We start from the raw sequence: 25,518 nt of genomic DNA, 5'->3' as shown, positions 1-25,518 counted from the left end.
GATGCCCTGGCTCAAGCCTCTAACCTTAGCACTCTGGGAGGCTCAGAGGGGAGGATTGCTTGGCTCAGGAGTTCGAGGTTGCTGTGAAGTAGGCTTACTCCACCGCACTGTAGCCTGGGGAAGCAGAGACTCTGTCTCAAAAAAAAAAAAAATAAAATAAATAAATTAAAATTAATATAAAAGACGTTAAAAATTCAACTATATTTAAAACAAAAAGTTGTAATATCAAGGTAAAAATGTAACTTCAAAACAAACATTCGCATTGCTGTCGTCCTCCCCCGGCTCAACCCCACCCTAAAATCCCGGCCCGAGGGCTGCATTCCTGGGATTGACCGGGTGGTCCCAAGCCTCCCTCCTGCATAAACAAGGCTGTAACTCCCCGCCGGCCTCGGGTGAGCGTTTTTCCGGGGGTCTGTAGGGCCTGCACGCTCCCGGGCCCCGAAGAGAGGGCGTGCACCCGAAGCCGTGCGCGGGGCCGAGTCGGTCGCGGGAGCCGCGGCCCTGCTGAGTCAGCCCGGCGGGCGGCGCGCGCCACCGCGTGACCCGCGGCCACGTGACCCGCGCGGGCCGGGACGCCAGCTCCGTCGGTGCGGCAACCGCGGGAGGCGTCCGCGTAAGTGGGGAGCGGGCTGGCGGGGACCCTCCTCGCGGGCGGAAGACCAGGCCCCGGGAGTACCGCGCTCACTTTTCTCTGGAGCTGAGCTAGTACCTTCTGGATGCACAGAAGGGGAATTAGAGGAGACCGTAGAGGCGATGGGACTGTCCTCGGGGTTGGGGAAACATGGTACCCCACCGACGGCCGTGCGGGCCCCTTCCTACCCTAGCCTCCCACTCCGGCTGACCACAGTGCTGGGGGAGCAAGGGTTCTCATTCCTGAACGGTTCCCTTTACCCCGTTGTGCTTTGTAGGAAACTGGGAACCCTCAAAGGCAAGGCAGGCCGGTGGGTGCCCCTTCCCTAGTGAAAGAGCCCACACTTCGTAGGCAAAGCCTGTATCGCCCCGCCCCCTTTAGTGGCCCGTGAGGATCCCGTGACCCCTGTGCTTGGGAAGAATCTGGGGTATCCCGGAGGAGGTGGGAGTGTGGGAAGGCGGGGCCGAGTGGAGCTGCAGGACTATGGTAATAGCCAACGTATTAAATAACTGTGTGGTTTACGTGCATCGTCAAATTTAATATCCCCATCGTGAAATTCATGAGGTAACTACTAATGTCCCCATTTTTACACAGGAGGAAAGGGTTCGGAGAACTTGTTTTTTTTAGCCGGGGTCCTGAAGTTGGTAATTTTAAGAGTTGGGATTGGAACCCGCGGTCCGTCCCACAGGAGCGCCTCCTGGTGGTCGGTGGGTGGTGGAGGCGGCCGGCCTAGCCTGTTCCTCTGTGCACTGAAAGGTCTTTTTCGGCAACTTGGGAAGGGGATTGCTAATGGGTGAGAGGGGCATCCCCAACCCCATCAACCACCTCCATCCTTTTCTCCGCCCCTTACCATTGATTCCTTTTGTCAACGCCCTGTCTCCACTGCAGGACAAGATGAAGCTCATCATTCTGGACCATTATTCTCAGGCGAGCGAATGGGCGGCCAAATACATCAGGAACCGCATCATCCAGTTTAACCCAGGGCCAGACAAGTACTTCACCCTGGGGCTCCCCACTGGTGCGTTGTTGGATGGAGCCAGTGGGTATCGGGGGCTTTTAAGGGGCCAGGTACCAGGACTCATTCAGTCAAGGGATGTCCTGGAGGGTTCTGAGGTCCTGGTGCAATGAAAGAACACCTCCACTGCCCCTTCCACGTATAGAACAAAGGACTCAGCTTCCTTTATGGTTTGGTTTAGTTGCTGCCTGCTCCTGCTGAATCCTGCAGCAAAAGGGAACTTGGTTAGGAAGGAAGAACTTGATTTTTAGACCACATCTTATGTTAGTCCTGTCAACCAGGGTTCCTTAACAGAATTAAGTCCTGATGCCCTAAGGCATCCATTTTGTGTAATGAATTCCCCTTCTGTGCATCTAGAAGGTACTAGCTCAGTAATATCCTTGGGAGAATTGAGAAGATAGTCCTTCAAATAATTTTCAATAAGTCTTAAACATAGAATCTAAGTGAAAAGCAATTCCAGTTTTTTTTTTCTTTCTTTTTTTTGAGAGGAGTCTCAAGTTGTTGCCCAAGGTAAAGTGCTGTGGCATCACAGCTCACAGCAACTTCAAACTCTTGGGCTTAAGCGATTCTCTTGTCTCAGCCTCTCAAGTAGCTGGGACTGCAGGTTCCCACCACATCTGCCGGCTATTTATTTATTTTTTTTAGAGATCAGGTCTTGCTCTGGCTTAGGCTGGTCTCAAGCAATCCATCTGTCTCAGCCTCCTAGAATGCTAGGCGTGAGTCACTGCACCTGGCCTCTTTTGTTTTCTTAATTTTCTTTCTTTCTTTTTTTTTTGAGATAGGGTCTCAAGCTGTTGCCCTTGGTAGGGCGATTCTCTTACCTAAGCCTCCCAAGTAGCTGAGACTATAGGCACCCACAACAATGCCCTGCTATTTTTTGTTGCAGTTGTCATTGTTGTTTTAGCTGGCCCAGGCTGGGTTCGAACTTGCCAGCCTTGGTGTATGTGGCTGGTGCCCTACCGATTGAGCTACAGGCGCTGCCTAATTGTATTTTTCTTTTGCTAGAAAAGTCTCAGTCTCACTCTCACCCTGGGTGTAGGGTGCCCTGGTGCTGTAGCTCACAGCAACCTCAAACTCTTGGACTCAAGCAATCTTCCTGCCTCAGGCTTCCGAGTAGCTGGGACTACAGGCACCTGGCTAGTTTTCTATTTTCAGTAGAGATAGAGTCTCACTCTTGCTCCGGCTGGTCTTGAACTCCTGAGTTCAAGCAATCCACCAGGCTAGGCCTCCCAAAGTGCCAGGATTATAGGCTTACAAGACATGAGCCACTCTGTTGGCCTCCAGTTTCTTTTGGAAAAAGAATGTTGTCTTTTTAGGAAGTTACTTTGACTCTAGCCCCTCAAAGCAAATGTCTTAAAATATTTCTTTCAGAGATGGGTAGATTTGCCTAAATGGCCTTACTAGACCCACCTACTCTAGTGGGGGGGGGGGGAGGGTCTTTAAATTTTTTCTGTAGATGATCAAATAGTAAATATGTTAGGCTTCACTGTCCATATGGCCTCCATTGGAGTTAATGACTTAACTCTGCCATTATAGTGTGCAAGCAGTTATAGACAATATATAAATGAATGGGTGTGGCCATGTACCAATAAAACTGTGTTTATGGACATTGAATTTGAATTTAATGTAATTTTCACACGTTACAAAATATTATTTGATTTTTGAAAATGTGACAGCAGGCTACTATTGCAGGCCCGTGGGCTGCAATTTGCTAAGCTCTGCACTGGAGTGGCATCTGCCTGTACCTGTGACACCACTATCTCAGGTCCTGTGGGGAGCTGCACTAAGATCCTAAGGGTGGAGCTACCCAACCTCTACGGTGGTCATACTCTGGGCTTTGCTGAAACACCTTCCTAGTTCCCATCATGGCAGAATCAGATCCAAGTCTTCAGAATAGCATTTGAGGCCCTCCAAAGCCTGGTTCTCCCTACCTGTCATGCTTGAACCAGTACAAGCTCAGACATGGCTAAGGCCAGGGACTAATCATTTTGGGTTGCTTGGAACATCTGGCTGGAAATCACAGAAACCAACTAAATTAAGCAGAAAAGGAGTTTCTTGGCTAGATACTGGGGAGCCCACTGGGTGGGAAGATTAGAGGTCTGGAAAATGGCAGGAGTGAGGAAACGGTCAGATGTGGCTAAGGCCAGGGACTAATTATTTTGGGTGGGGTAGTGGGAGCTGCCAGTCACTCATTTAGCAGGTATTTATTGAATGCCCTCTATGTGCAAAGCTCTTCTAGGCTCTGGGGATATACTGTTGTTTTTTTTTTTTTTTGACTGGGGTTGGGTTTGAACCCGCCACCTCCAGCATATGGGGCCAGCGCCCAGCTCTCTGGGGATATACTACTGAGTGAAAAGGATATGAATTCCTGCCTTCCTGAAGTTTAATTCATGGTGGGAGAGACAGACAATAAGTTAATTAGCAAAATATAGAGTACTTCAGATGGTAATAAGAGGGAAGGAGAAAAGTGAAGCAGGGAAGAAGGAAAGGGACTATCTAGGCAGGGATAGGGGTTTGCAATGTTAGAGTCATAGGGAAAGCTCTGTGAGAAGGTGGAATTTGAGGAGAGGCCTTATGGGGTAAGAGTTAGCCATGCAGATACTTGAAAGAAAAGCATCTCTGGGCGGTGCCTGTGGCTCAACGGAGTAGGGCGCCGGACCCATATGCCGGAGGTGGCAGGTTCAAACCCAGCCCCGGCCAAAAACTGCAAAAAGGGGGGGGGGGGAAGCATCTCTGGTAGAGGGAACAGTGTGTGCAAAGGCCCTGAGGCAGAGGTGCCTGGAGCAGGGTGAGGAATGGGGAGGGCAGGGACCAGGTTATGTGGAGCCTTATAGTAAGGACTGTTTACTGCTGAGGGTCATATGAAGTGCCATGGCTGGGGTATTTTTCTTTTTTTCCAGACAGTCACTTTGTAGCCATCAGTAGAGTACCATGGTGTCACAGTTCACAGCAACCTCAAACTCTTGGGCTCAAGTGATCCCCTTGCTGCAACCTCCCAAGTAGCTGGGACTATAAATGCCTGGCTGTTTTTAGAGATGAGGTCTTGCTCTTGGCTCCAGCTGCTCTCAAACCTGTGAGCTCAGCAATCCACCCGACTCTGCTTCAGAGTGCTAGGATTACAGGTGTGAGCCACTGCGCCCAGCATGGGGTATTTTTTAAAAGGAGTACCACAATCTGATTTGGATGGATTTTTTTTCCTTCTAACCTTTTATTTTGAAAAATTGCAAATAATTATTAAAGTTGAAAAAACAGCAGTACCATTCACCTAAATTCCCTATTTGTTAACACTTTGCCACATTTGCATTTATATCTTTCTCTGGCTTATGTTCTCTATTAACGTGTTTTTTCCTGGGTGGTGCCTGTGGCTCGGTGGGTAGGGCGCCGGCCCCATATAACTAAGGGTGGTGGTTCAAACCCGGCCCCGGCCAAACTGCAACAAAAACATAGCCAGGCATTGTGGCAGGTGCCTGTAGCAGGTGCCCAGCTACTCGAAGGCTGAGGGAAGAGAATCGCCTACGCCCAAGAGCTGGAGGTTGCTGTAAGCTGTGTGACGCCACAGCACTCTACAGAGGGCGGTAGAGTGAAACTATGTCTCTACAAAATAAAACCCCAAAACATGTTTTTTCCTGAACCACCTGAAATTAAGTTCCAGGTGTTAACCACCTGAAATTAACACTGACACATTACCTCTAAATCATTCCCTATGTATTTCCTGAGATTAAGAATATTCTTACATACTGTTATCATGCTTAAAATGTAAAATGATGTTATATCATCTAATACACAAAATATGTTCAAATTTTTCCCGTGTCCACATTTGTCTTTCATAGCTTTTTAAAACAAATGAATCGGTGTCCATCAGGGTCCACGCATGTTTACTGGTCTTTTTTGGTTTTGTTTTTTTTCAAGACAGAGTCTCACTATGTTGCCCTGGGTAGAGTGCCGTGGTGTCTGTTACAGCTCACAGCAACCTCAAACTCTTGGGCTTAGGGATCCTCCTGCCTCAGCCTCCCAGTAGCTGGGACTACAGGCGCCCACCACAATGCCCGGCTATTTTTAAACAACCCAGTTGTTTAACTGGGTTCGAAGCCTCCAGCCTTGGTGTATGTGGCTGGCACTGTAACTGTGTTATGGGTGCTGAACCATGTTTACTGTTTTAATGCACAGTGTCCTCCCTTCTATTCTGTGTGTTTTATGACATTTTTTTATTTTATTTTATTTGAGACGGTCTCACTATGTCGCCCTCAGAAAGTGCTGTAGCGTCATAGCTCACAGCAACCTCAATCTCTTGGGCTTAAGCGATTCTCATGCCTTAGCCTCCCAAGTACCTAGGACTATAGGCGCTCACCACAGTGCCTGGCTATTTTTTTGTTGTAATTGTTTAGGGCAGGCCCCAGCTGGGTTTGAACCTGCCAGCTCTGGTGTATGTGGCTGGCACCCTAGCCGCTGAGCTACCGGTGCTAAGCCTATGACATTTTTAAGATGAGACTCAGGAGTTGGCTGCTTCTCAAGTAAGTCTTGCCTGTGCTTCCCCGTCACAGCTGACATTCCTGCTTTGTGTCCCCACTCCTAGATAGCTCTTCTAGGGTAGCTACTGTCTCTTGTTCCTCTGCACCTTTATTGCATGGTCCTGTGCTTGGCACATAGTTGTTCAGGGCATAGGTCAATTAAAGCTGACGTTCACTCAGTGCTAATCAGAGTGATTTCAATCATCAGTGTGCTCAGCACTGGGGATTCAGCTGTCAGGAAGACAGACGTGGCCCTTTGCTTCTGCAGCTTACAATCTATAGGGGAAATAAGCATTAAACAAGCAGTTGGTAGATGGATGGCAGTTAGGATTGGAGCCTTTGGTTGGACTTCATATCTGACTAGTTTCCCTCAGATCTGACAAGTCTTGTGGAGCAGCCCTGATTTTGTTCTTGTGTGCTCCCTGGGCTTCCCGGAGCTAGGGGCTGAAAGGGCATTCAAGCCTGTGGCCTCTCTTGCAGGGAGCACCCCACTTGGCTGCTATAAGAAGCTGATTGAGTATTATAAGAATGGCGATCTGTCCTTTAAGTATGTGAAGACCTTCAACATGGATGAGTATGTAGGTGAGTCTTTATCTTTTCTTACCTGGTCCAACTCTGGAGAGGAATGGTGATGTCCCAAGGAGCATGTGACATTTGGTGATAGGCTTGGGTATCGGCACCTGTCTCCTTCCAGTCTTGGTTTACTCAGCTATAAAATGGGGCAAACAAAGCTGCCACCATAGATTGCATTAAATACAACATATGTGAAAATTTCTTGTATATAATAATAAATATTAGGGCCCTTTCCGCCATCTTGGGGCCTGTGGAGGTCTGCTGGGAACAGGACTTCTTTTTTTTTTTTTTTACGTGTCAAACAATTTTTAGAGTAGAATTACTTTGCTATATACTTTCTATATTATATACATCCGGGAACAGGACTTCTAAAAGGCAAATATGTCTGAAAGGCTGTGGTCCAAGGCCATTTTTGCTGGCTATGAGAGAGGTCTCTGGAACCAAGGAGAGCACACAGCTCTTAAAATTGAAGGTGTTTATGCTTGAGATGAAACTGAATTCTATTTGGGCAAGAGATGTGCTTATGTATACAAAGCAAAGAACAACACAGTGACTCCTGGCAGCCAACCAAACAAAACCAGGGTAATCTGGGGAAAGATAACTTGAGCCCATGGAAACAGTGGCATGGTTCGTGCCAAATGCCGAAGCAACCTTCCAGCTAAGGCCATTGGACACAGAATCTGTGTGATACTGTACCCCTCGAGGATTTAAACTGATGAAAAGTAAATAAAAGTGGATTTGTGCTGTTGTATTTTTATTAAATAATAATAATGATAAATATTAGACCATCTCTACCTGCTGGCTCCCCAACTCCATGCCATTTCTTTCTGGAACAAATGATGACAAATGGGTCCTGGCTGGGGTGTCCGCAGGGTGCATCCTCTAGCTCCCCTTTCTGCATTTGCAAGGGAGCTAAGACTGGTGTTTTTTTCTGCTGCTGAAAAGCTTTTACCTTGGTCTGTCACCTCCTCTCCTTCTCAGTCATTGTAATGGCTTCATTTTAAGTGCTTTTTTTTTTTTTAAAGAAAGTTATTTATTATTATTATTATTTATTTTATTTTATTATTTTTTTTTTTTTTTGCAGTTACTGGCCGGGGCTGGGTTTGAACCTGCCGGCCCATATGCCAGAGGTGGTAGGTTCAATCCTAGCCCCGCCAAAAAAAAAAGAAAAAAAAAATTACGGTAAAATGCACATTACATGAAATTTACCATCTTAGCCACTTTTATATGTACGGTTCAGTAGTGTTAAGTACATCCACATTGTTGTGCACCAATTTCCAGAACACTTTTCATCTTGTAAAACTGAGACTATATCCATTAAGCAGCAGCTTCTCACAGCCCCAGAAACCACCATTTTACTTTCGGTTTCCATGAATTATAAGCAGAATCATAAAGTATTTGTCTTTTTGTGACTGGCTTCTTTCAGTGGCAGAATGTCCTCAAGGGTCACCCATGTTGTAGAATGTCCCCCCTCTTTAAGACTGACTTAAATATTTTTTTTTAAGCTGTATATCTTTTTAAAAGAAATTTATTTTTAATAGGATTAGGGGGTATACGCTGAATTCTGTGACATTTATATTTTTGTATAGTGGTAGAGTCTGGGATTTGGTGTACAGATCACCCAAGTAGTGTCCATTGTACCATCTCACAGATAATTGTTCTTTTTTTTTTTTGGAGACAGAGTCTTAACTCTGTCGCCCTGGGTACAGTGCCATGGTGTTATAGTTCACAGCAACCTCAAACTCTTGGGTTTGAGTGATCTTCTTGCCTCAGCCTCCTGAGTAGCTGGGACTACAGGCAACCACTACAACGCCCGGTTAATTTTTCCATTTTTTTAGTAGAGACTGGGTCTTGGCTCTTGCTTAGGTTGGTCTCAAACTCCTGAGCTCAGACAATCCACCCTCGTCAGCCTCCCAGAGTGCTAGGATTATAGGCGTGAACCACCATGCCCCGCCCAGCCTCCCACAGGTAATTTTTCATTTCCCAACTTATAATATTCTTTTTTGGGGGGCAGTCCCTGTGGATCAGAGGAGTAGGATGCCAGCCCCATATACCAGAGGTGGTGGGTTCAAACCCAGCCCCGGCCAAAAACTGCCAAAAAAAATTTTTTTTTTTTTTTGAGACAGAGTCTCAGGCTGTCACCCTGGGTAAAGTGCTGTGGCATCACAGCTCACAGCAACCTCCAACTCTTGGGTTCAAGTGATTCTTTTGCCAGCCTCCCAAGTAGCTGGGACTATAGGCACCTGCCACAATGCCTGGCTATTTTTTTGTTGCAGTTGTCATTATTGTTTAGCTGACCTGGGCCAGGATCAAACCCACCAGCTTTGGTGTATGTGGCTGGTGCCATAACCACTGCTACAGGCGCTGAGCCAACATTAAATATTCTTAATGCTTAACTTAAACATCATATATTCACTTTAAACATTCTTTCCCTTCCTGGCTAGGGGGAAAAACAAAAACCATTTTGGGAAGCCCTGAGATAAATTCTCTCCAGCCACCTGGTGTTCAGGTTGGGATTCAGGCTGAACAGGGTATAATGGAACGTGGGTAGTGGAGTGGAAGACATGGGGTGAAAAGTGTGCTTGCTTGCTTTCCCAGATGGGCCCAGTTGTACCCCAGTGACCAGGCCACCTCCAGAAGGCCAGAGTATCCCTAGCCTCTAGCCTATGAACATTCTCCTGTGAAAAAGAGATCAGAGTGAGGGAGTTTCTCAGACCTCTGGCATGTAACTATTCTAGTCCAGCCCTTGGCCACTTACAGACACCAGGTCAGACTGTCCCAAGTGGCTGGAGGTCAGAGAGCTGGTTTCCAGGGCACCCTAATGGGTGCTCCCCTGAGTGTCTCTGCAGGTCAGAATGAAGTCTTGCCATCCTCTTTAGGAGGAGGGCTCCAGCTCAGCTTAAGTGTGACTGAGTGTCTCTTGTCCCCACAGGCCTTCCTCGAGATCACCCGGAGAGTTACCACTCCTTTATGTGGAACAACTTCTTCAAGCACATTGACATTCACCCAGAAAACACCCACATTCTGGATGGGAATGCAGCTGACCTACAGGCTGAATGTGATGCCTTTGAAGAGAAGATCAAGGCTGCAGGTGGGATTGAGCTATTTGTTGGAGGTGAGTATTGGAAGTAGGAGGTTAAGACGCCATGTCTGTCTTCAAACAGGCTCCTCTGTCTGCTAGTGACAATAAACAATAAGGTCACTTATCACTGTATCAGTGGTTCTCAACCTAATGCCGTGGCCCTTTAATACAGTTCCTGTGGGTCGTGACCCACAGGTTGAGAACCGCTGCACTGTTGGAGACAGGGAAGGCATGGAGAAAGTGGGAGCCCTAAGTCCCTGTCGTGGCTCTGCTATTCAGGAACTGGGTTACCTTGGAGACCTCCACTTTCACATTTGATACTTTGTCTGTAAATTGAGAAGTCTGGTTTTGGACTCTGAGACTCTGTACTCCCCAGTCTTCAGGTTTTATGGGTCAGTCATAGAATTTATCTAAACATATAAAGTCATGGACTCACGTAGTTCCAGAAGTTTCCCCCACAGTCCTTACAGTCAGCCAGCTGGCAGCAAGGGGTGCAAAGTGAGAGCCTCAGGAGCCCACCTCTCACATCTCTTCTTTTTTTTTTGAGGCAGAGCCTCAAGCTGTTGCTCTGGGTAGAGTGCTGTGATGTTACAGCTCACAGCAACCTCCAACTCCTGGGCTTAAACGATTCTCTTGCCTCAGCCTCCCACATAGCTGGGACTACAAGCGCCCACCACAATGCCCGGCTATTTTTATTGTTGTAGTTGTTGTTTGGCAGGCCCGGGCTGGATTCGAACCTGCCAGCTCTGGTGTGTGTGGCTGGTGCCTTAGCCGCTTGAGCTATAGGCCCTGAGCCTCAGATCTCTTCTGGGCGTGTTTTATTTGCTCCAACTATATCCTAGCAGTAGGACAACCCCCCCACCCCCGCCCCATAGGCAGGAGAGACAGAGAAGTTACATGTTTCTGACAATCTGGGGAGATAGAAGCTATTGGGAGTGCTCCTTACTTAGCTTTTTGAGGGTCATAGCAAGTCAACAATGTCCGTGTGTGCCTCAGACAGAAGTGGCTGGGAGTGGGGCAGGTCACATGCTTAAGGTGTACCTGACCAGAGTTACAATGGGGAAAGAGATATAGTTTCCAAGGATTTTTGTTCAGACCCTAGTTAGGGAAGCAGAGATTGTCCATTCTTGAAATGTTGGATTCCTAGCACTCACTGCACTGCCTGGCTCTCTCCCTGTAGGGATTGGCCCTGATGGACACATAGCCTTCAATGAGCCAGGATCTAGCCTGGTGTCCAGGACCCGTGTAAAGACACTGGCCATGGACACCATCCTGGCTAATGCCAGGTTCTTCGATGGAGAGCTGGCCAAGGTGCCCACCATGGCCCTGACAGTGGGAGTGGGAACTGTCATGGATGCTAGAGAGGTAAGGTTATAGAGGTAGGGTGGAATTCTCTTTTTATTGTTAACTTTTTTAAAGATGAAGACATTATAATAGAGGCTAAACCCCAGTTCATCTTTCCTCTCTAGAGGTGACCATTGTTCCCAGTGTGAGGAGAGTCCTTGGAGTACTTTTTTGATACTTTTGACCAACTGACCAGGAGCTTCAGGCTCTCTGGTCTCTGCTTATGTGCCCCTTTGTGCTTCTCATGGGCAGAGAGAAGCCCAGCATCTCTAATGTTGCAGTGTGAATTTGTACCTGCCTAGGCGCTGAGAGAGGACTCCCTTGTTGCCTATTGATGGTCACTGTTTGAAGGGATGCAAAGGATGCTTGTGGTTAGAAGACTAATAATGCTCTATGGTCAGAGATTAATAAATACAGTGACGTGGGATTAAAATGTAAGTGTCTCAAACTGTTTGAGTTCCCCCAAAAGTGGGGTATCATTTGAATTTGAATTTTTTGTAGTTCTATTTTCTTTACTTTAATTAGAATTTCAAATTCTACCTTTCTGAGATATATTCAATGGGAAGCAACTACAGGCATTTTAGCTGTAAATTTCTTTGCCCACGCCTATAAATAAACATCTATATCAACAAACAGATCTCTGTTTAAAGTGAATTTTTGTGAAATGAGTAATGATACACAGGTTTCTGTTGAGTAGCCTCAAATCAATACCTAGGTGGCTTATCACGAGGGCTTGAAGGCTGTCATTACCAAGTGATTTGGTAATCTTGATTTGTGAGACCTGTGGCTGGAAATCAGGAAATTCTCTTTTCTAAAATGAGTTCTGGCCTGGCATGGTGGCTCATGCCTATAATCCCAGCACTTTGGGAGGCCAAGTCAGGAGGATTACTTGAGGACATGCGTTCAAAGCCAGCATGGTATGGTGACCCACATCATAAATAATAAAATAAATAAATGAGTTCAGAGTTGCTGAGGGGTCCTGAGTAGTTACCTTCTCTCTATGCCTCTATGTTCTCATCTTTTAAGAAAGGAATAGCAAATCCTGTTCATATTGCTATAGTATGAGGGAATTAAAATGAAAGGAAATTTGTAAAGCTGAATTTTTTTTTTGACAGTGTGTTGCTCTGTCACCCATGCTGGGATGCAGTGGCAGGATCATAGCTAATTATAGCCTTGCACCTGGGCTCCAGTGAGCCTCACACCTCAGCTTCCCAAATAGCTAGGACTGCAAGGCATGTGCTACTATATCTGGCTAATTTCTAAATTTTTTCTTTTTTTTTTTTGAGCCAGAGCCTAAAGCTGTCTCCCTGGGTAGAGTGCCGAGGTGTTACAGCTCACAGCTACCTCCTACTCCTGGGCTTAAGCGATTTCTCTTGCCTCATCCTACCAAGTAGCTGGGACTACAGGCGCCCACCACAACGCCCAGCTATTTTTTTTTTTTTTTGGTTGTAATTGTCGTTGTTTGGCAGGCCTGGGCTGAATTCGAACACGCCAGCTCTGCTGTATGCAGCTGGTGCCTTAGTTGCTTGAGCTATAGGAACCAAGCCAATTTTAAATTTTTTTTTTTTTTTTTGTAGAGACAGAGTCTCACTTATGGCCCTGGGTAGAGTGCCGTGGCATCACACAGCTCACAGCAACCTCCAACTCCTGGGCTTAAGTGATTCTCTTGCCTCAGTCTCCCGAGTAGCTGGGACTACAGGTGCCCGCCACAACACCCGGCTATTTTTTTGGTTGCAATTCAGCCGGGGCCAGGTTTGAACCCGCCACCCTCGGTATATGGGGCTGGTGTCTTACCGACTGAACCACAGGCGCCGCCCCAATTTTAAATATTTTAAGAGATCAGGTCTCACTGTGTTACCTAGGCTAGTCTCAAACTTGTGGCCTCAAGCAAAATTCCTGCCTTGGCCTCCCAAATTGTTGGGATTATAGACATAAGCCACCGAGCTGAGTTCTTTATCATCACTTGTTTTTTTGTTCTTGATATTTTAACTGTTAAATGGGGTCTATGCCTTTTTTCTGTATAAACAAAAACCATCACCCCAAATCACATTAGTTAGTAGGTTTATTGCTCTGAACAGAAAGTTGTTCAGATTACTGGGTAGCCTTTGTGGGATTGGGCCCAGTGACTCCCACTATTGCTTCCTAAGCCCCCTGGTGGGTAGTAAAGATTGGGACCCCTCTTTTATAGACCATGAAAAGTCACCCAGCTGTTGGGATAAGAGATATGGGCCTTTGCATGACATGTCTGGTCACAGGGTGCCTTCACAGTCATCATCAAAGATGCCTGAAAACACTGTCACGTGGTGGTCAGGGGTATGGACTGTGGGGTCACAAATGACTTTAGGCAAGTTACTTAAGCCCCTGGAACCCTATTTCCTTAGCATATAACATGGGGATAATGACACTACCTGCCTCAGGTTATCTGGGTGATAAAGCACATGGAGCACTGAGCACAGAGTATGTTGCACAGTAACTGTTTACAGCGTGATATTCATAACAGTAATCCTTATAGTTGTTTGGGGTGGCTGGACTTGTCTTCCCCTCATCCCAGGCTTGTTTTCTGATCCCCAGGTGATGATCCTCATCACCGGTGCTCACAAGGCATTTGCCCTGTACAAGGCCATCGAGGAGGGAGTGAACCACATGTGGACTGTGTCTGCCTTCCAGCAGCATCCCTGCACTGTGTTTGTGTGTGATGAAGATGCCACCTTGGAGCTGAAAGTGAAGACTGTCAAGTATTTCAAAGGTGAGGAAGGGCTGGGTCTCGGAGTAAGTTGTCAAGCTCAAGGTGTACCAGGAGTGGTGAGGACAGAACCTAGCTTTCATCCTCTGGCCATTTTTATTGATAGTAGATAATGATCTTAATAAAAATCAAACCTCCAGCATTCTGGGAGGCTGAGGCAGGGGGATTGCTTGAGCTCACAGGTTCGAGACCAGCCTGAGCAAGAGTGACACCTTGTCTCTAAAAATAGCTAGGCTTTGTGTTCGGTGCCTATAGTCCAGCTACTTGGGAAGCTGAGACAAGAGAATCCCTTGAGCCCAAGCGTTTGAGGTTGCTGTGAGCTATGATGTCACGGCACTGTACCGAAGGTGACAAAGTGAGACTCTGTCTACTCATAGCTGTAAGGATCCATTTTTGGAGATCTCTTTGCTCTGAGGAGGAAAGAAAATGCAAAGAGCTATGTGGTGATCTCCTTGCATTGATATCGAACTTCCAGTATGTTCAGTATCGAACTTTCCTTCTCTTTCCAGATCTCATACACACCTTTCCTCCTCCAGGTAAAGCACTGAACTAGCTGTCATGAGGGGCTTTCTTTTATTTTAAAAGGATACATACTGCTTTAAGCAAACTTAAATGAAAATCTTCCTTTACTAAGCAGGTAAATTAGGAATTTGCTTTTTGCTGAAAAGATTAACCTTTAAATAGCCAACTCCGATAGTGATTCAGTTTACAAAAGTTCCATGAATTTTAGCACTAAAAATAATGATTTTCCTACTCTTAGGGTGTTTGTCATTTGGGGATCACAGAGAAAGAGAATTGTCAGTTCTGGGACCAAATTTATGAGCTTCTAGAAGTTACTGACATCTTGCCCCTACTTGCATTAACTAGTTTTTGTTTTTAATTTCTTGTAGGCTTAATGCTTGTTCATAATAAGTTGGTGGACCCCTTGTACAGTATCAAAGAGAAAGAAATTGAGAAGAGCCAATCTTCTAAGAAACCATACAGCGATTAGCCTGTGCTGGGACCTCGAATCAAGTATCTCATGGGGACAGCGGAGTCTTTCTGGAAATTGTCTTTAGGAGAACAGAATTGTATTTCTTTAATCCAATATGGTTACTCTAGATAAGTGGATGAAACTCTTGTTCTTGACTTTGAGGATAGGAGCCTAGTCATGAAGTTTAGCTATAGGGAGAATGATTATTTGTAACTTAATCAGAAACATTTATTTCAAAAATGTGCCCCATCATTTTAGTATCTGCCAAACCCAGGTTAGAAGTTTTTAACTTTTTGTTCTGCCTTAGCCACTATTCTTATGTATAACACTTCTGTCAGAAACTCCTATCCTTACATGCACTGATTCTCATATGGGGTGGAATTAGGGTTTGGGGAGTCTTGGCAGCCCTTTCACACAAGCCTGCCCCTACTTCAGAATCACTGTTCCAGATTAAGGCGCAGACTTAGTATCCAAAGTAAGTGCAAGGAGGCAGTCCCTCTGGTCAGTACAGGTGCCACGGAAGACAGCTATTCCTTCCCCAGTTGTCTTCTGCTCTCACTGCTGACCCTTCCATGAACTGGGAGGACTCTCTGGGGAAAGGATTTGGGTGGGTGGGACCAAAGAGGTGGCTTTTGCTGATAAACTCAGAGCCTCAAAGGGCCCAGCCGCGTCAAACTTCTCTCCCTCAGGTACCCTCCCGCACCAAGAGGCGGAAGCTCTTTTCCCACCAGAGCACTGTGTTTTTGTCAGAGATCTCACTGTGGCTCCTCTCCGGCATACTAATTAGTAAGTAGGTCCACTGGGGCAGTAGACGCTGCCACAACTTCAGTGTTATGTTCAGCCAGAGGGATGTGAGTTTAGTAGCAACACAAGTGTCCTGCTACCCTGCTTCCATAAGAGATGAGTGCCAAAACAACATACCAAATGCTTCTATTTCCTGACTTAAAACACCGAGCTCTTCTAAGCCTCTCGAGTTCATGTGGTGTGGCCTCATGTTCAGGAACTACAGCCCTCTTGCCCAGTTCTTTACTCCTTGCTCCCAAGATGGTCTATTGCTCAGCCTTCCTTTTACTCTTAAGCCTTTGTGGAGTGGACCCTGCTGCCTCCTTCCTGTTTTGGTGCCTGTTTAAAGCTGCTGCTGCTGCCTCTAATTCTGGGAAAGATCTTTCGGAGCCTGGCTTAGGCCTCTCTTAAAGTGCTGTGTTTGGTACCAGTGTTTTGTCTTTAGCTTTTGTATGTAATTGTGTTGTCAATCTGTTTTAAGCTAATAGATCAATGGACTTGTTTATGATATGATATTTTCTATTAAATTCAGTATTTTCAAATAAAAATTTGTAATTTCTGGATTTCTACCTTTTTTTTTTTGACACGGGGTCTTTCTCTGTCACCCAGGGTTAGAGTACAGTGGTACCATTATAGCTCACTGCTGCCTTGAACTCTCAAGCTCAAGCAATCCACCTGCCTCAGCCTCCTGAGTAGCTGGGACTACAGGCATGTACCACCACCTCCAGCTAATTTTTCTAATTTTTTGTAGATATGGGGCCTTGCTCAGGCTGGTCTCAAACTCCTGACCTCTAGTGATCCTCCTTTCCCAGCTTCCCAAAGTGCTAAGATTATAGCCATAAGCCACCACATCTGTCCAAGCCCTAAATTTCAGAAGGTTTTCTGGACTGATAATTGTATATTTTAGAAACAGCAAAGCCTCAACACGAGTTTTCAAGGTCACAAGCACAGCAACTGTCTATTGATCTCTTCTTCAACCATCAGGGTGAAAGATAAAAGAGTTTATGAAAATGAAGCACCAAGTGACAAAGGGCGGGGAGAGAAAAGATGAGCAACAAACTGTCATGTTCTGGCTGCATCTGAGGTCAAAACAAAGATACAGCTGTTAAAAAGTATAATGCATGAGGCAAGAGAATCGCTGAAGCCCAGGAGTTGGAGGTTGCTGTGAGCTGTGTGAGGCCATGGCACTCTACAGAGGGCCATAAAGTGAGATTGTCTCTACAAAAAAAAAAGTATAATGCAGATTTGTGCAGACGAAAACTGCAAGGTATGGAAAAAACATTTTGGTTTTGTTTTAGTTAAAATCAGTGTAATGGTATATAACCAATTAGGGAGGTATAAGAGTTGGAAGAAGGGTTTAATTTTTTTTTTTTTTTGCAGTTTTTGGTGGGGGGCTGGGTTTGAATCCACCACCTCCGGTATATGGGGCTGGCGCCCTACTCCTTTGAGCCACAGGTGCTGCCCAGAGTTTAATTTTTTTTTTTAACAATTTTGAGCAAAGAGATACTTTACATGCTGATAAAATGTATGTTTTAAATAAAAGTCCAATGATTTTTAACAGGTTTATATCCTTACCACAATTCTTTACCATTTCTATCATTCTCAAAAGCTTTTTACTTCAAACTCCAGCCCCAGACAACCTCTGATCTGCTTTCTGTCTATAGATTACCTTTTCTGGATATTACATATAAATGAAATCATATGATATGATACAATGAACTTGGGACCTTGAAAAGATCTGATTTCCCAACAGCAGTGTCCTACTATAACCAGTGTTTTTGCAGATCAAGTAGGATGTATACGCTGGGCTAGCTTGGGCCTCTAATACTACTCAGGAGAGGGGCTAATTATATGTTGAGGGGTAGGGAACACAGTGGGCCTGGAATATCTTTTTTTTTTTTTTTTTTTTTAATAGAGACAGAGTCTCACTTTATGGCCCTCGATAGAGTGCCGTGGCCTCACACAGGTCACAGCAACCTCCAACTCCTGGGCTTAAGCGATTCTCTTGCCTCAGCCTCCCGAGTAGCTGGGACTACAGGCGCCCGCCACAATGCCCGGCTATTTTTTTTTTTTTTTTGTAGAGACAGAGTCTTACTTTATGGCCCTCGGTAGAGTGCTGTGGCATCACACAGCTCACAGTAACCTCCAACTCCTGGGCTTAAGCGATTCTCTTGCCTCGGCCTCCCGAGTAGCTGGGACTACAGGCGCCCGCCACAACGCCCGGCTATTTTTTGGTTGCAGTTTGGCCGGGGCCGGGTTTGAACCCACCACCCTCGGTATATGGGGCCGGTGCCTTACCAACTGAGCCACAGGCACCGCCCTGGAATATCTTGTTAATGAAAATAAGTGTGCTTTCCAAATGTGTTGAGAGGACAAAACAATCAGTTAAATGGGGTTTCCACTAGCCAGGTTGTGACAATTTGATCAAAAGGAATTATTAGGCCAGGTGCAATGGCTCATACCTGTAATCCTAGCACTCTGGGAGGCTGAGGCTAGAGGATCACTTGAGGTTAGGTGTTTTGAGACCAGCCTTAGTAAAGTAAGACCCCATTTCTACTAGAAATACAAAAATTAGCCAGGCGTTGTGGTGGGCAGTATAGTTTTTGCTGTTTCAGAGGCTAAGGCAGGAGGATTGCGTGAGCCCAGGGGTTTGAGGTTGCTATGAGCTAGGCTGAGGCCACGGCACTCTGGCTTGGGTGGCAGAGCAAGACTCTATCTCAAAAAAATTAAAAAGGATAAAAAAATGAAAAAGAAAGTTTATATTATTATTAAAAATAAGTATTAAGGGCGGCACCTGTGGCTCAAGGTGTAGGGCGCCGGTCCCATATGCCGGAGGTGGCGGGTTCAAACCCAGCCCCAGCCAAAAACCACAAAAAAAAAAAAAAAAAAAAAATAAGTATTAAATATTGCTGATTGAGCTGGGCATGGTGGTTCATACTTGCAATCTCAGTACTTTGAGAGGTTGAGGTAGGAGGATTGCTTGAGCCTAAGAGTTTGAGGCTGTAGTGAGCTATGCTGACGCCACTGCCCTCTAGCCTTAGGCAAACAGATCAAGATCCTGCCTCCAAAAAAAAAAAAAAGTCATGGATTGGAACAAGTTGAATTTATAAAACTTTGAGTTTAATAACCAAAAGGGAAAAGGCAATGGTAAGTAAACACAGTTGTATTTCAGGAAGAGTAGACTGAAGGTGTTTAAAATTTTATTACATGTAGTAAGAAGTGGCAGAATGGGTATCGCCTTCCTTGTACTACGTAGAGATGTAGTACAGTAGAGATGGATACAATAGCCTGCCTGGTCCGCTATTCCAGCCAGCTCTTCCTTTCTTCAGGCCTCTACTCAAATGTCAGTTATTAGAGATCTTCCCTGACCCTCTAATATAAAGCAGCAATCCACAAGTCCATACATGTCCTCCTTGCCTTGCTCTATTTTCTCAGCCACTGACCATGGGACATGTATTTTGTTTCCCATTAAAGGTAAGCTCTGCACACTATAGTCTGCACACTGACCATGGTACATGTATTTTGTTTCCCATTAAATGTATGCCTCATAGTTCTCCCCAAGAAGAGTGGTCATACACAATAACCAGAGGAAAATTATATGGTAATGGATGAGCTAGTTGGCCCATTGAGGAGCTCTAACTTTGCAAATTTGATGTTTCTTTCCTGGCAAACAAAATCCTGACTGGAGCATGCATAGGTTTCCAGTAGGACAGACTATGACAGACTCTTCAGTTATTAACTGGCAAGTAAAATGAGTAATTTAGACCTCAAGGGAGCCTTTAAGACCAGCTGGCAATCATACTGTATTAATAATCATACCTAGAGTCTACTTAATCCATAAGGTCTCAGACCTCTAGCCCCTCTACCCCAGCTTTTCTCTCTGCTGATGTTGAAAATAGAAGCAATCAGAAAAGTACGTCCCCAAGTTCCCATCATACATACCCATGTGTCAGTCCCACTCACACTCTGCTGTCCTGTTACCTGCTCCTTGGCTAAACCCATTGTGCACTAGATCCCATTCTCTCTTGCCTCCGTGAGGACACTGGTCCAGCAAGATTCCCCTCTCTCACTTGCAGCATCAAACTGTCCACTCCTATCAGCATGCAAAACAAGATTTAAAACCAAAACTCTACCCCCATTTCTCTCCCTCCAGTTACAGCTTTATTTCTCTGATCCCTTTTACAGCAACATTTCTGGAGTTCCCTGGACTCTGGCTATCACTTATCTCTCTCTTCTCCTTCTGGTACCTTAAACCCCCTTATCCACACGGAATATGTTCTAAGACCCTCAGTGGATGGCTGAAACCATGAATAATACTGAACCATATATAGATATACACACACTATCTTTTTTCCTATATGTGCATACCTATGATAAAGTTTAATTTATAAATTAGGCACAGTAAGAGATGAACAATAATAGAACAATTATAACAATATACTGTAATAAAAAATTAGGTGAATGTGGTGTCTCTGAAAATATGGTACTGAACTATTTTCAGGTAGCAGTTGACTGTGGGTAACCAAGGAAAGGGGAAACTACAGATAAGAGGGAACTATGCGGTTCCCGTTAGGCATAGTTACACTTTCTATAACTGTCTCACAATTCCTGGATAGTCTATTCTGAACTTTTTTCTTTTTCTTTCTTTCTTTTCTTTTTTGTAGGGACAGAGTCTCACTTTATGGCCCTCGGTAGAGTGCCATGACGTCACACAGCTCACAGCAACATCCAACTCCTGGGCTTAAGCGATTCTCTTGCCTCAGCCTCCCGAGTAGCTGGGACTGCAGGTGCCTGCCACAATGCCCGGCTATTTTTTGGTTGCAGTTCAGCCGGGGCCGGGTTTGAACCCGCCACCCTCGGTATATGGGGCCGGCACCTTACCAACTGAGCCATAGGAGCCACCCCTCTTTTTTTTTTTTTTTTTGAGACAGAGCCTCAAGCTGTCGCCCTGGGTAGAGTGTTGTGGCATCACAGCTCACAGCAACCTCCAACTCCTAAGCTCAAGTGATTCTCCTGCCTCCGCCTCCCAAGTAGCTGGGACTACAAGCACCGGCCACAATGCCCGGCTATTTTGTGGTTGCAGCCGTCATTGTTGTTTGGTGGGCCCGGACTGGATTCAAACCCGCCAGCTCAGGTGTATGTGGCTGGCGCCTTAGCCGCTTGAGCCACAGGCGCCGAGTCTGAACTTTTTTCTTATTCCTTTAAAAAAATCTTTAAATTTCCTGGAAGGAGTTGAAACACATTCTCCTTAGTAAAGTATCACAAGAATGGAAAAGCAAGTATGCAATGTACTCAATACTAACATGAAGCGGTAGATGAACTATAATACATACCCACATAAGAAACTCAACTCAATTCAAGTGGGGGGGGGGAAGGAGGATAAGGGAAGAAGGGAGGGGGATTGGTGTGCTCCCATCTAATGGCACACCTCCTGGGTGCAGGTACAACTACAACAGGGACTTTACCCAACAAATGCAAACATTGTAACCTAATCGTTTGTACCCTCATATTAATATGAAAAAAAAAATCTTTAAATTTCAAACCAGGTGTAGTGGCTCATGCCTGTAATCCTAGCACTCTGGAGGCAGAGGTGGGTGGATTGCTTGAGCTCAAGAGTTCGAGATCACCTTGAACAAGAGTGTGACTGGCATCTCTAGTAAAAATACAAAAATTAGCCAAGCACTGCCTGTAGTCTCAGCCAGTCCAGAGGCTGAAGCAAGAGGACTGCTTGAGCCCAAGAGTTGGAGGTTGCTGTGAGCTATAACATCATGGTGCTCTACCCAGAGCAACAGAGTGAGACTCTATCTCAAAAAAACAAAACAAACAAACAAAAAAAAAACCCTCCAAATTTCAGTTTGGGACTTTTTCATTAACATATTTTCAAGCTCACTGATTCTTTCCTGGCTGTGTTCAGTCTCCTGACAAACCCATGAAAGCTATTCATCTCTGTTATAATATTTTATTTCTATTTGTTTTTGAGCCTGTGAGTTTCCATCTCTTGCTTATATTATGGGACTATTCTTACATGTTGTTCACTTTTTCTTTTTTTGAGACAATCTCACTTAGTTGCCCTTGGTAGAGTGCTCTGACGTCACAGCTCACAGCCACCTCAAACTCTGGAGCTCAAGTGATTCTTGGTTGCAGCCGTCATTGTTGTTTGGTGGGCCCGCTCAAGTGATTCTTTTGCATCAGCCTCTCGAGTAGCTGGGACTACAGGCACCTGCTACAATATCAGGCTATTTTTTAGAGATGGAGGTCTTGCTCTTGCTCAGAGTGGTCACGAAACCCCACCTCAGGCAATCCACCCTCCTCAGCCTCCCAAAGTGCTAGGATTACAGGTGTGAGCCACTGCACCCGGCCCTGTTCACCTTTTCTATTAGAGACTTGAGCACATTAATCATAGTTATTTTAAATTCTCACTCTGATAACTCCTAAATCTCTGCCATATCTGAGTCTGGTTCAGATGCTCACTTTGTCTTGCTTTTTTCCTCTTTAGCATGCCTTGTATTAATATCTTATTGAGGCTGAGTTACAGTTTTTGTGGTGGAGGCTTTCCCTGTGACCCAAGTTCTCTGATAGACCTAAGAAAAATTGGCATGCTGTTTGCTCAGTTTTTTCTTGTTATGAAGATACCTCATTCTCAAATACACTTTAACTCCCCTCCACCGAAACACTTGTCAAAGTCCCCAGTGATCTCCGTATTGATTGCCTAAGTCAATTGTTAAGGCTCAGATGGCTTATTTGTAGGATCTGACACAGTTGATTACACCTTCTTTCAAACTTGACTTGGCTTTAAGACACCTGTTGGTTTTCTTATCTTACCTGCCACTCTCCTGTCTCTTTTGCTAGTTCTTCCTCATCTCCCTGGAGATGACCCAAACACTAAGTGACTTAGTCCTGGGACCTTTCTCTATATACGACTCACTCCCTAATGTCTTCACTGTGGTAACTTCCAGGCATCCCAAATTTGTCTTTCCACAACTAAATTCCTGATCTTCATCACAAACCTGGGGTACCTACAAGTTTCTCCACCTCAACTGCTCAACAAAAATACCTAAAAATCAACTCTGATGTCTCACTTTTTCATGTTATATATCCAATCAGCAAATCCTATTAGTTTTACCTTCAAGGTAAACCAGTTCTCAGGATTCCAACTACTGGCACACTGGTACAAGTCACTTGGGACTTCTCACATGAGCTACTGCAAATGGCTCCTAACTGATCTGTTTCCACTGAACTGTATGTTCATCAATCCTCTTGTTCTCCAGAATGTAAGTCAGATCCTCTCATTATTCGATGCCCTCCAAAGCTTCCCATCTCAGGGTAGAAGGCACACACGTCTCTACAGTCTGCGGCATCACCCACACACATCCTGTCTCACTCTTCTCTCTTCCTCAGTGTTCACAAGTTCACTCCCACACAGCCAAGCCTTTGTTAAAATGCTTTTTTCCTTTTTTTTTTTTTTTTTTTTTAAGACAACGTCTCACTCTGTCACCCTGGATAGAAAGTACCATGGTGTCATAGCTCACGGCAACCTCAAATTATTGGGCTCAAGCAATCCTCTTGCCTCCTACACGTGTCCACCACATCTGGATAGTTTTTCTATTTTTAGTAGAGACAGGGTCTTGCTCTTGCTCAGGCTGGTCTCAAACTCCTTGAGCCCAAGCAGTCCATCCTCCCTGGCCTCCCAGAGGCATGAGCCACAGCACTGGTCTCAAGTGCTGTCTTGATGAAACCTCCACCCTTTAAAATTCCAACATTGCTCTACCTCCTTTAACTTCCTATTCCTTTCCCCCAGCTTCTTTCCATAACAATTATCTTCTGACAAACCAGATGACTTACTCAGTATCTGTGCCCTTCAATCAGATAAGGACACAGATACTGAGTAAATCATACATTCTTTGGTCCTACTTAGAAGCTTCATATATAACTTAAGTTTCCATTCTTCAGAGTCTGAAGATAAGTGCTACTATCAAGAGTGACTCTCTGCTATGTAACAATTGTATAAGATGTCAACTGTAGTTCAAGTACTGTTTAAATAAAGTAGCCTTAAAGTGTCTGATAATACTGCTGATGCTGTCTTAACATTCTGTCTATCAAATTATAAGGAAACCCAATGGGGAAAATTTAAATCCCAGAAATCAAATCTGCTCCTATAAGAAAACAACATACTACTCCTGTCTTAATCATTTACTGAATTTTTACAACATGGACCTGCTGCCACCTGCTGGTGATGCTTACGACAAAGTTAATACTTGGTGGGAGATTTCCAGTCAAAATTTTGAAATTTCCTATTTCAAAGCAGGTAACCGTATGAATAACTTCATGATTCTCTGATCTGATTAACCCTCATTACTCTTGACAGAAAAATTAGTATTAAAAATATTAAGGGATTTCTAATGTAAATTAGAACTCTACTAAAAAGAATGACCTCACTGACAATACTTACAGGTCTGGGAACATGGCTTCTGAGCTTTTCTTTCCTATTTCAGTTCCTCGACAGAAGAGCTGCATCCACCTGAATCTGACAGAGATGGTAGATAATATTCTCTGTGCAGAGCCTCAGGGGTCCCACTGACTCACAGAATAGCCTGATCAACCAGTCCAGCGATAAATCATTTTTTCATGAAGCTGAGCAGGAAAATGTTTACTAGCATAGGCTAACAGCCTAAAATTGTATACACAGCCAGTGAAACATCCTGAGATACAACTAATTTAAAGCTATAAAAAGACCTCAATTAAAAAGAATTTCATTGATTTGCTGAGCCTGCTAGGATTAGGTAATCAGCCTTCAAGAGAAATTTTGTGGCTCTGACCAATCCAGATGTATCAAGATATAAAGGATGGGGGCAGCACCCACAGCTCCGTGGGTAGGGCGCTGGTCATATACCTCGAGGCTGAAGCTGGTGGTTCAAACCTGGCCCCGGCCAACTATAACAATGACAACTGCAACAACAACAAAAACAGCAGGGTGTTGTGGCAGGCGCCTGTAGTCCCACCTACTTGGGAGGCTGAGGCAAGAGAATTGCTTAAGCCCAAGAGTTTGAGGTTGCTGTGAGCTGTGACACCATGACACTCTACCAAAGGCGACAAAGTGGGACTCAGTCTCAAAAAAAAAAAGATATAAAGGATGAGGCCAGGTACAGTGACTCAGACCTGTAATCCTAGCACTTTGGGAGGCTGAGGTGGGTGAATTGCCTGAGCCCATGAGTTCGAGACCAGCCTGAGCAAGAGCGAGACCCTGTCTTTAAAAATAGCCAGGTGGGGGCGGCGCCTGTGGCTCAAGGGGTAGGGCGCCCGTCCCATATGCTGGAGGTGGCGGGTTCAAACCCAGCCCTGGCCGGAAAAAAAAAAAAAAAAAAAAATAGCCAGGTGGTGTAGCAGACGCCAGCTACTTGGGAGGTTAAGGCAAGCGGATGGCTTGTGCCCAAGAGTTTGAAGTTGCTGTAAGCTATGATGTCATGGTACTCTACTGAGGGTGACAAAATGAGACTGTCTCAAAAAAAAAAAAAGTATATAGGATGTTTATATAACACCAGTCACAAAAATGGGTGAGACAACTGTGACAGCGAAGAGGAGACACGATGACTAAATGAAATAATGTGGTATCTTAGGTGGGGTGTCTTAGGACAGAAAAAGGACTTTGGGTAAAACCGAAGGAGATCTGACTGAAGTATGGACTCTGCTTAATACTAATGTATCAGTTTTGATTCATTAATATGACAAATGTACCATACCAACATCAGATGTTAATAATCAGGGAAACTGGGTATGGAATATTTGGGAATTCTGTAATCTCTTTGCAATTTTTCTGTAAGTAGAAAACTTGTCTAAAATAAAAATTTCTCTTACAAAATAGATGAAAA

At 45.0% G+C, this 25,518-nt stretch overlaps 1 protein-coding gene and 1 pseudogene across 4 annotated transcripts; both read left to right on the top strand.

Annotated features, from left to right (window-relative positions):
* Positions 1-462: 462 nt before the first annotated feature.
* On the top strand, positions 463-15,138 carry GNPDA1 (glucosamine-6-phosphate deaminase 1). 4 transcript variants are annotated; one of them, XM_053566281.1, is made up of 8 exons: positions 581-613; positions 1,226-1,275; positions 1,520-1,649; positions 6,635-6,736; positions 9,660-9,842; positions 10,990-11,174; positions 13,725-13,899; positions 14,787-15,138. In XM_053566281.1, the coding sequence occupies exons 3-8, from the start codon at positions 1,526-1,528 to the stop codon at positions 14,885-14,887; spliced, it is 870 nt and encodes a 289-aa protein (XP_053422256.1). In that variant the 5' UTR covers positions 581-613; positions 1,226-1,275; positions 1,520-1,525; the 3' UTR covers positions 14,888-15,138. The 4 variants fall into 4 exon arrangements, with proteins under 4 accessions (XP_053422258.1, XP_053422255.1, XP_053422256.1 ...); XM_053566283.1 differs by lacking the exon at positions 1,226-1,275 and having other exon boundaries at positions 463-613; positions 9,660-9,818; XM_053566280.1 differs by lacking the exon at positions 1,226-1,275 and having other exon boundaries at positions 463-613.
* On the top strand, positions 7,109-7,819 carry LOC128568611 (60S ribosomal protein L35a-like; annotated as a pseudogene).
* Positions 15,139-25,518: the final 10,380 nt, after the last annotated feature.

The sequence above is a fragment of the Nycticebus coucang genome, chromosome 17, assembly GCF_027406575.1.
Source record: "Nycticebus coucang isolate mNycCou1 chromosome 17, mNycCou1.pri, whole genome shotgun sequence".
Lineage (NCBI taxonomy): Eukaryota > Metazoa > Chordata > Mammalia > Primates > Lorisidae > Nycticebus > Nycticebus coucang.
This window is presented reverse-complemented; position numbering and strand designations above follow the sequence as displayed.

Excerpts from the sequence above, each read along its gene's own strand:
- GNPDA1 (XM_053566280.1), top strand. The coding sequence starts at position 1,526 with ATGAAGCTCATCATTCTGGACCATTATTCTCAGGCGAGCGAATGGGCG. Across the intron at positions 6,737-9,659 it reads CAACATGGATGAGTATGTAG|GCCTTCCTCGAGATCACCCG; the intron begins GTGAGTCTTTAT and ends TTGTCCCCACAG. Across the intron at positions 9,843-10,989 it reads GATTGAGCTATTTGTTGGAG|GGATTGGCCCTGATGGACAC; the intron begins GTGAGTATTGGA and ends CTCTCCCTGTAG.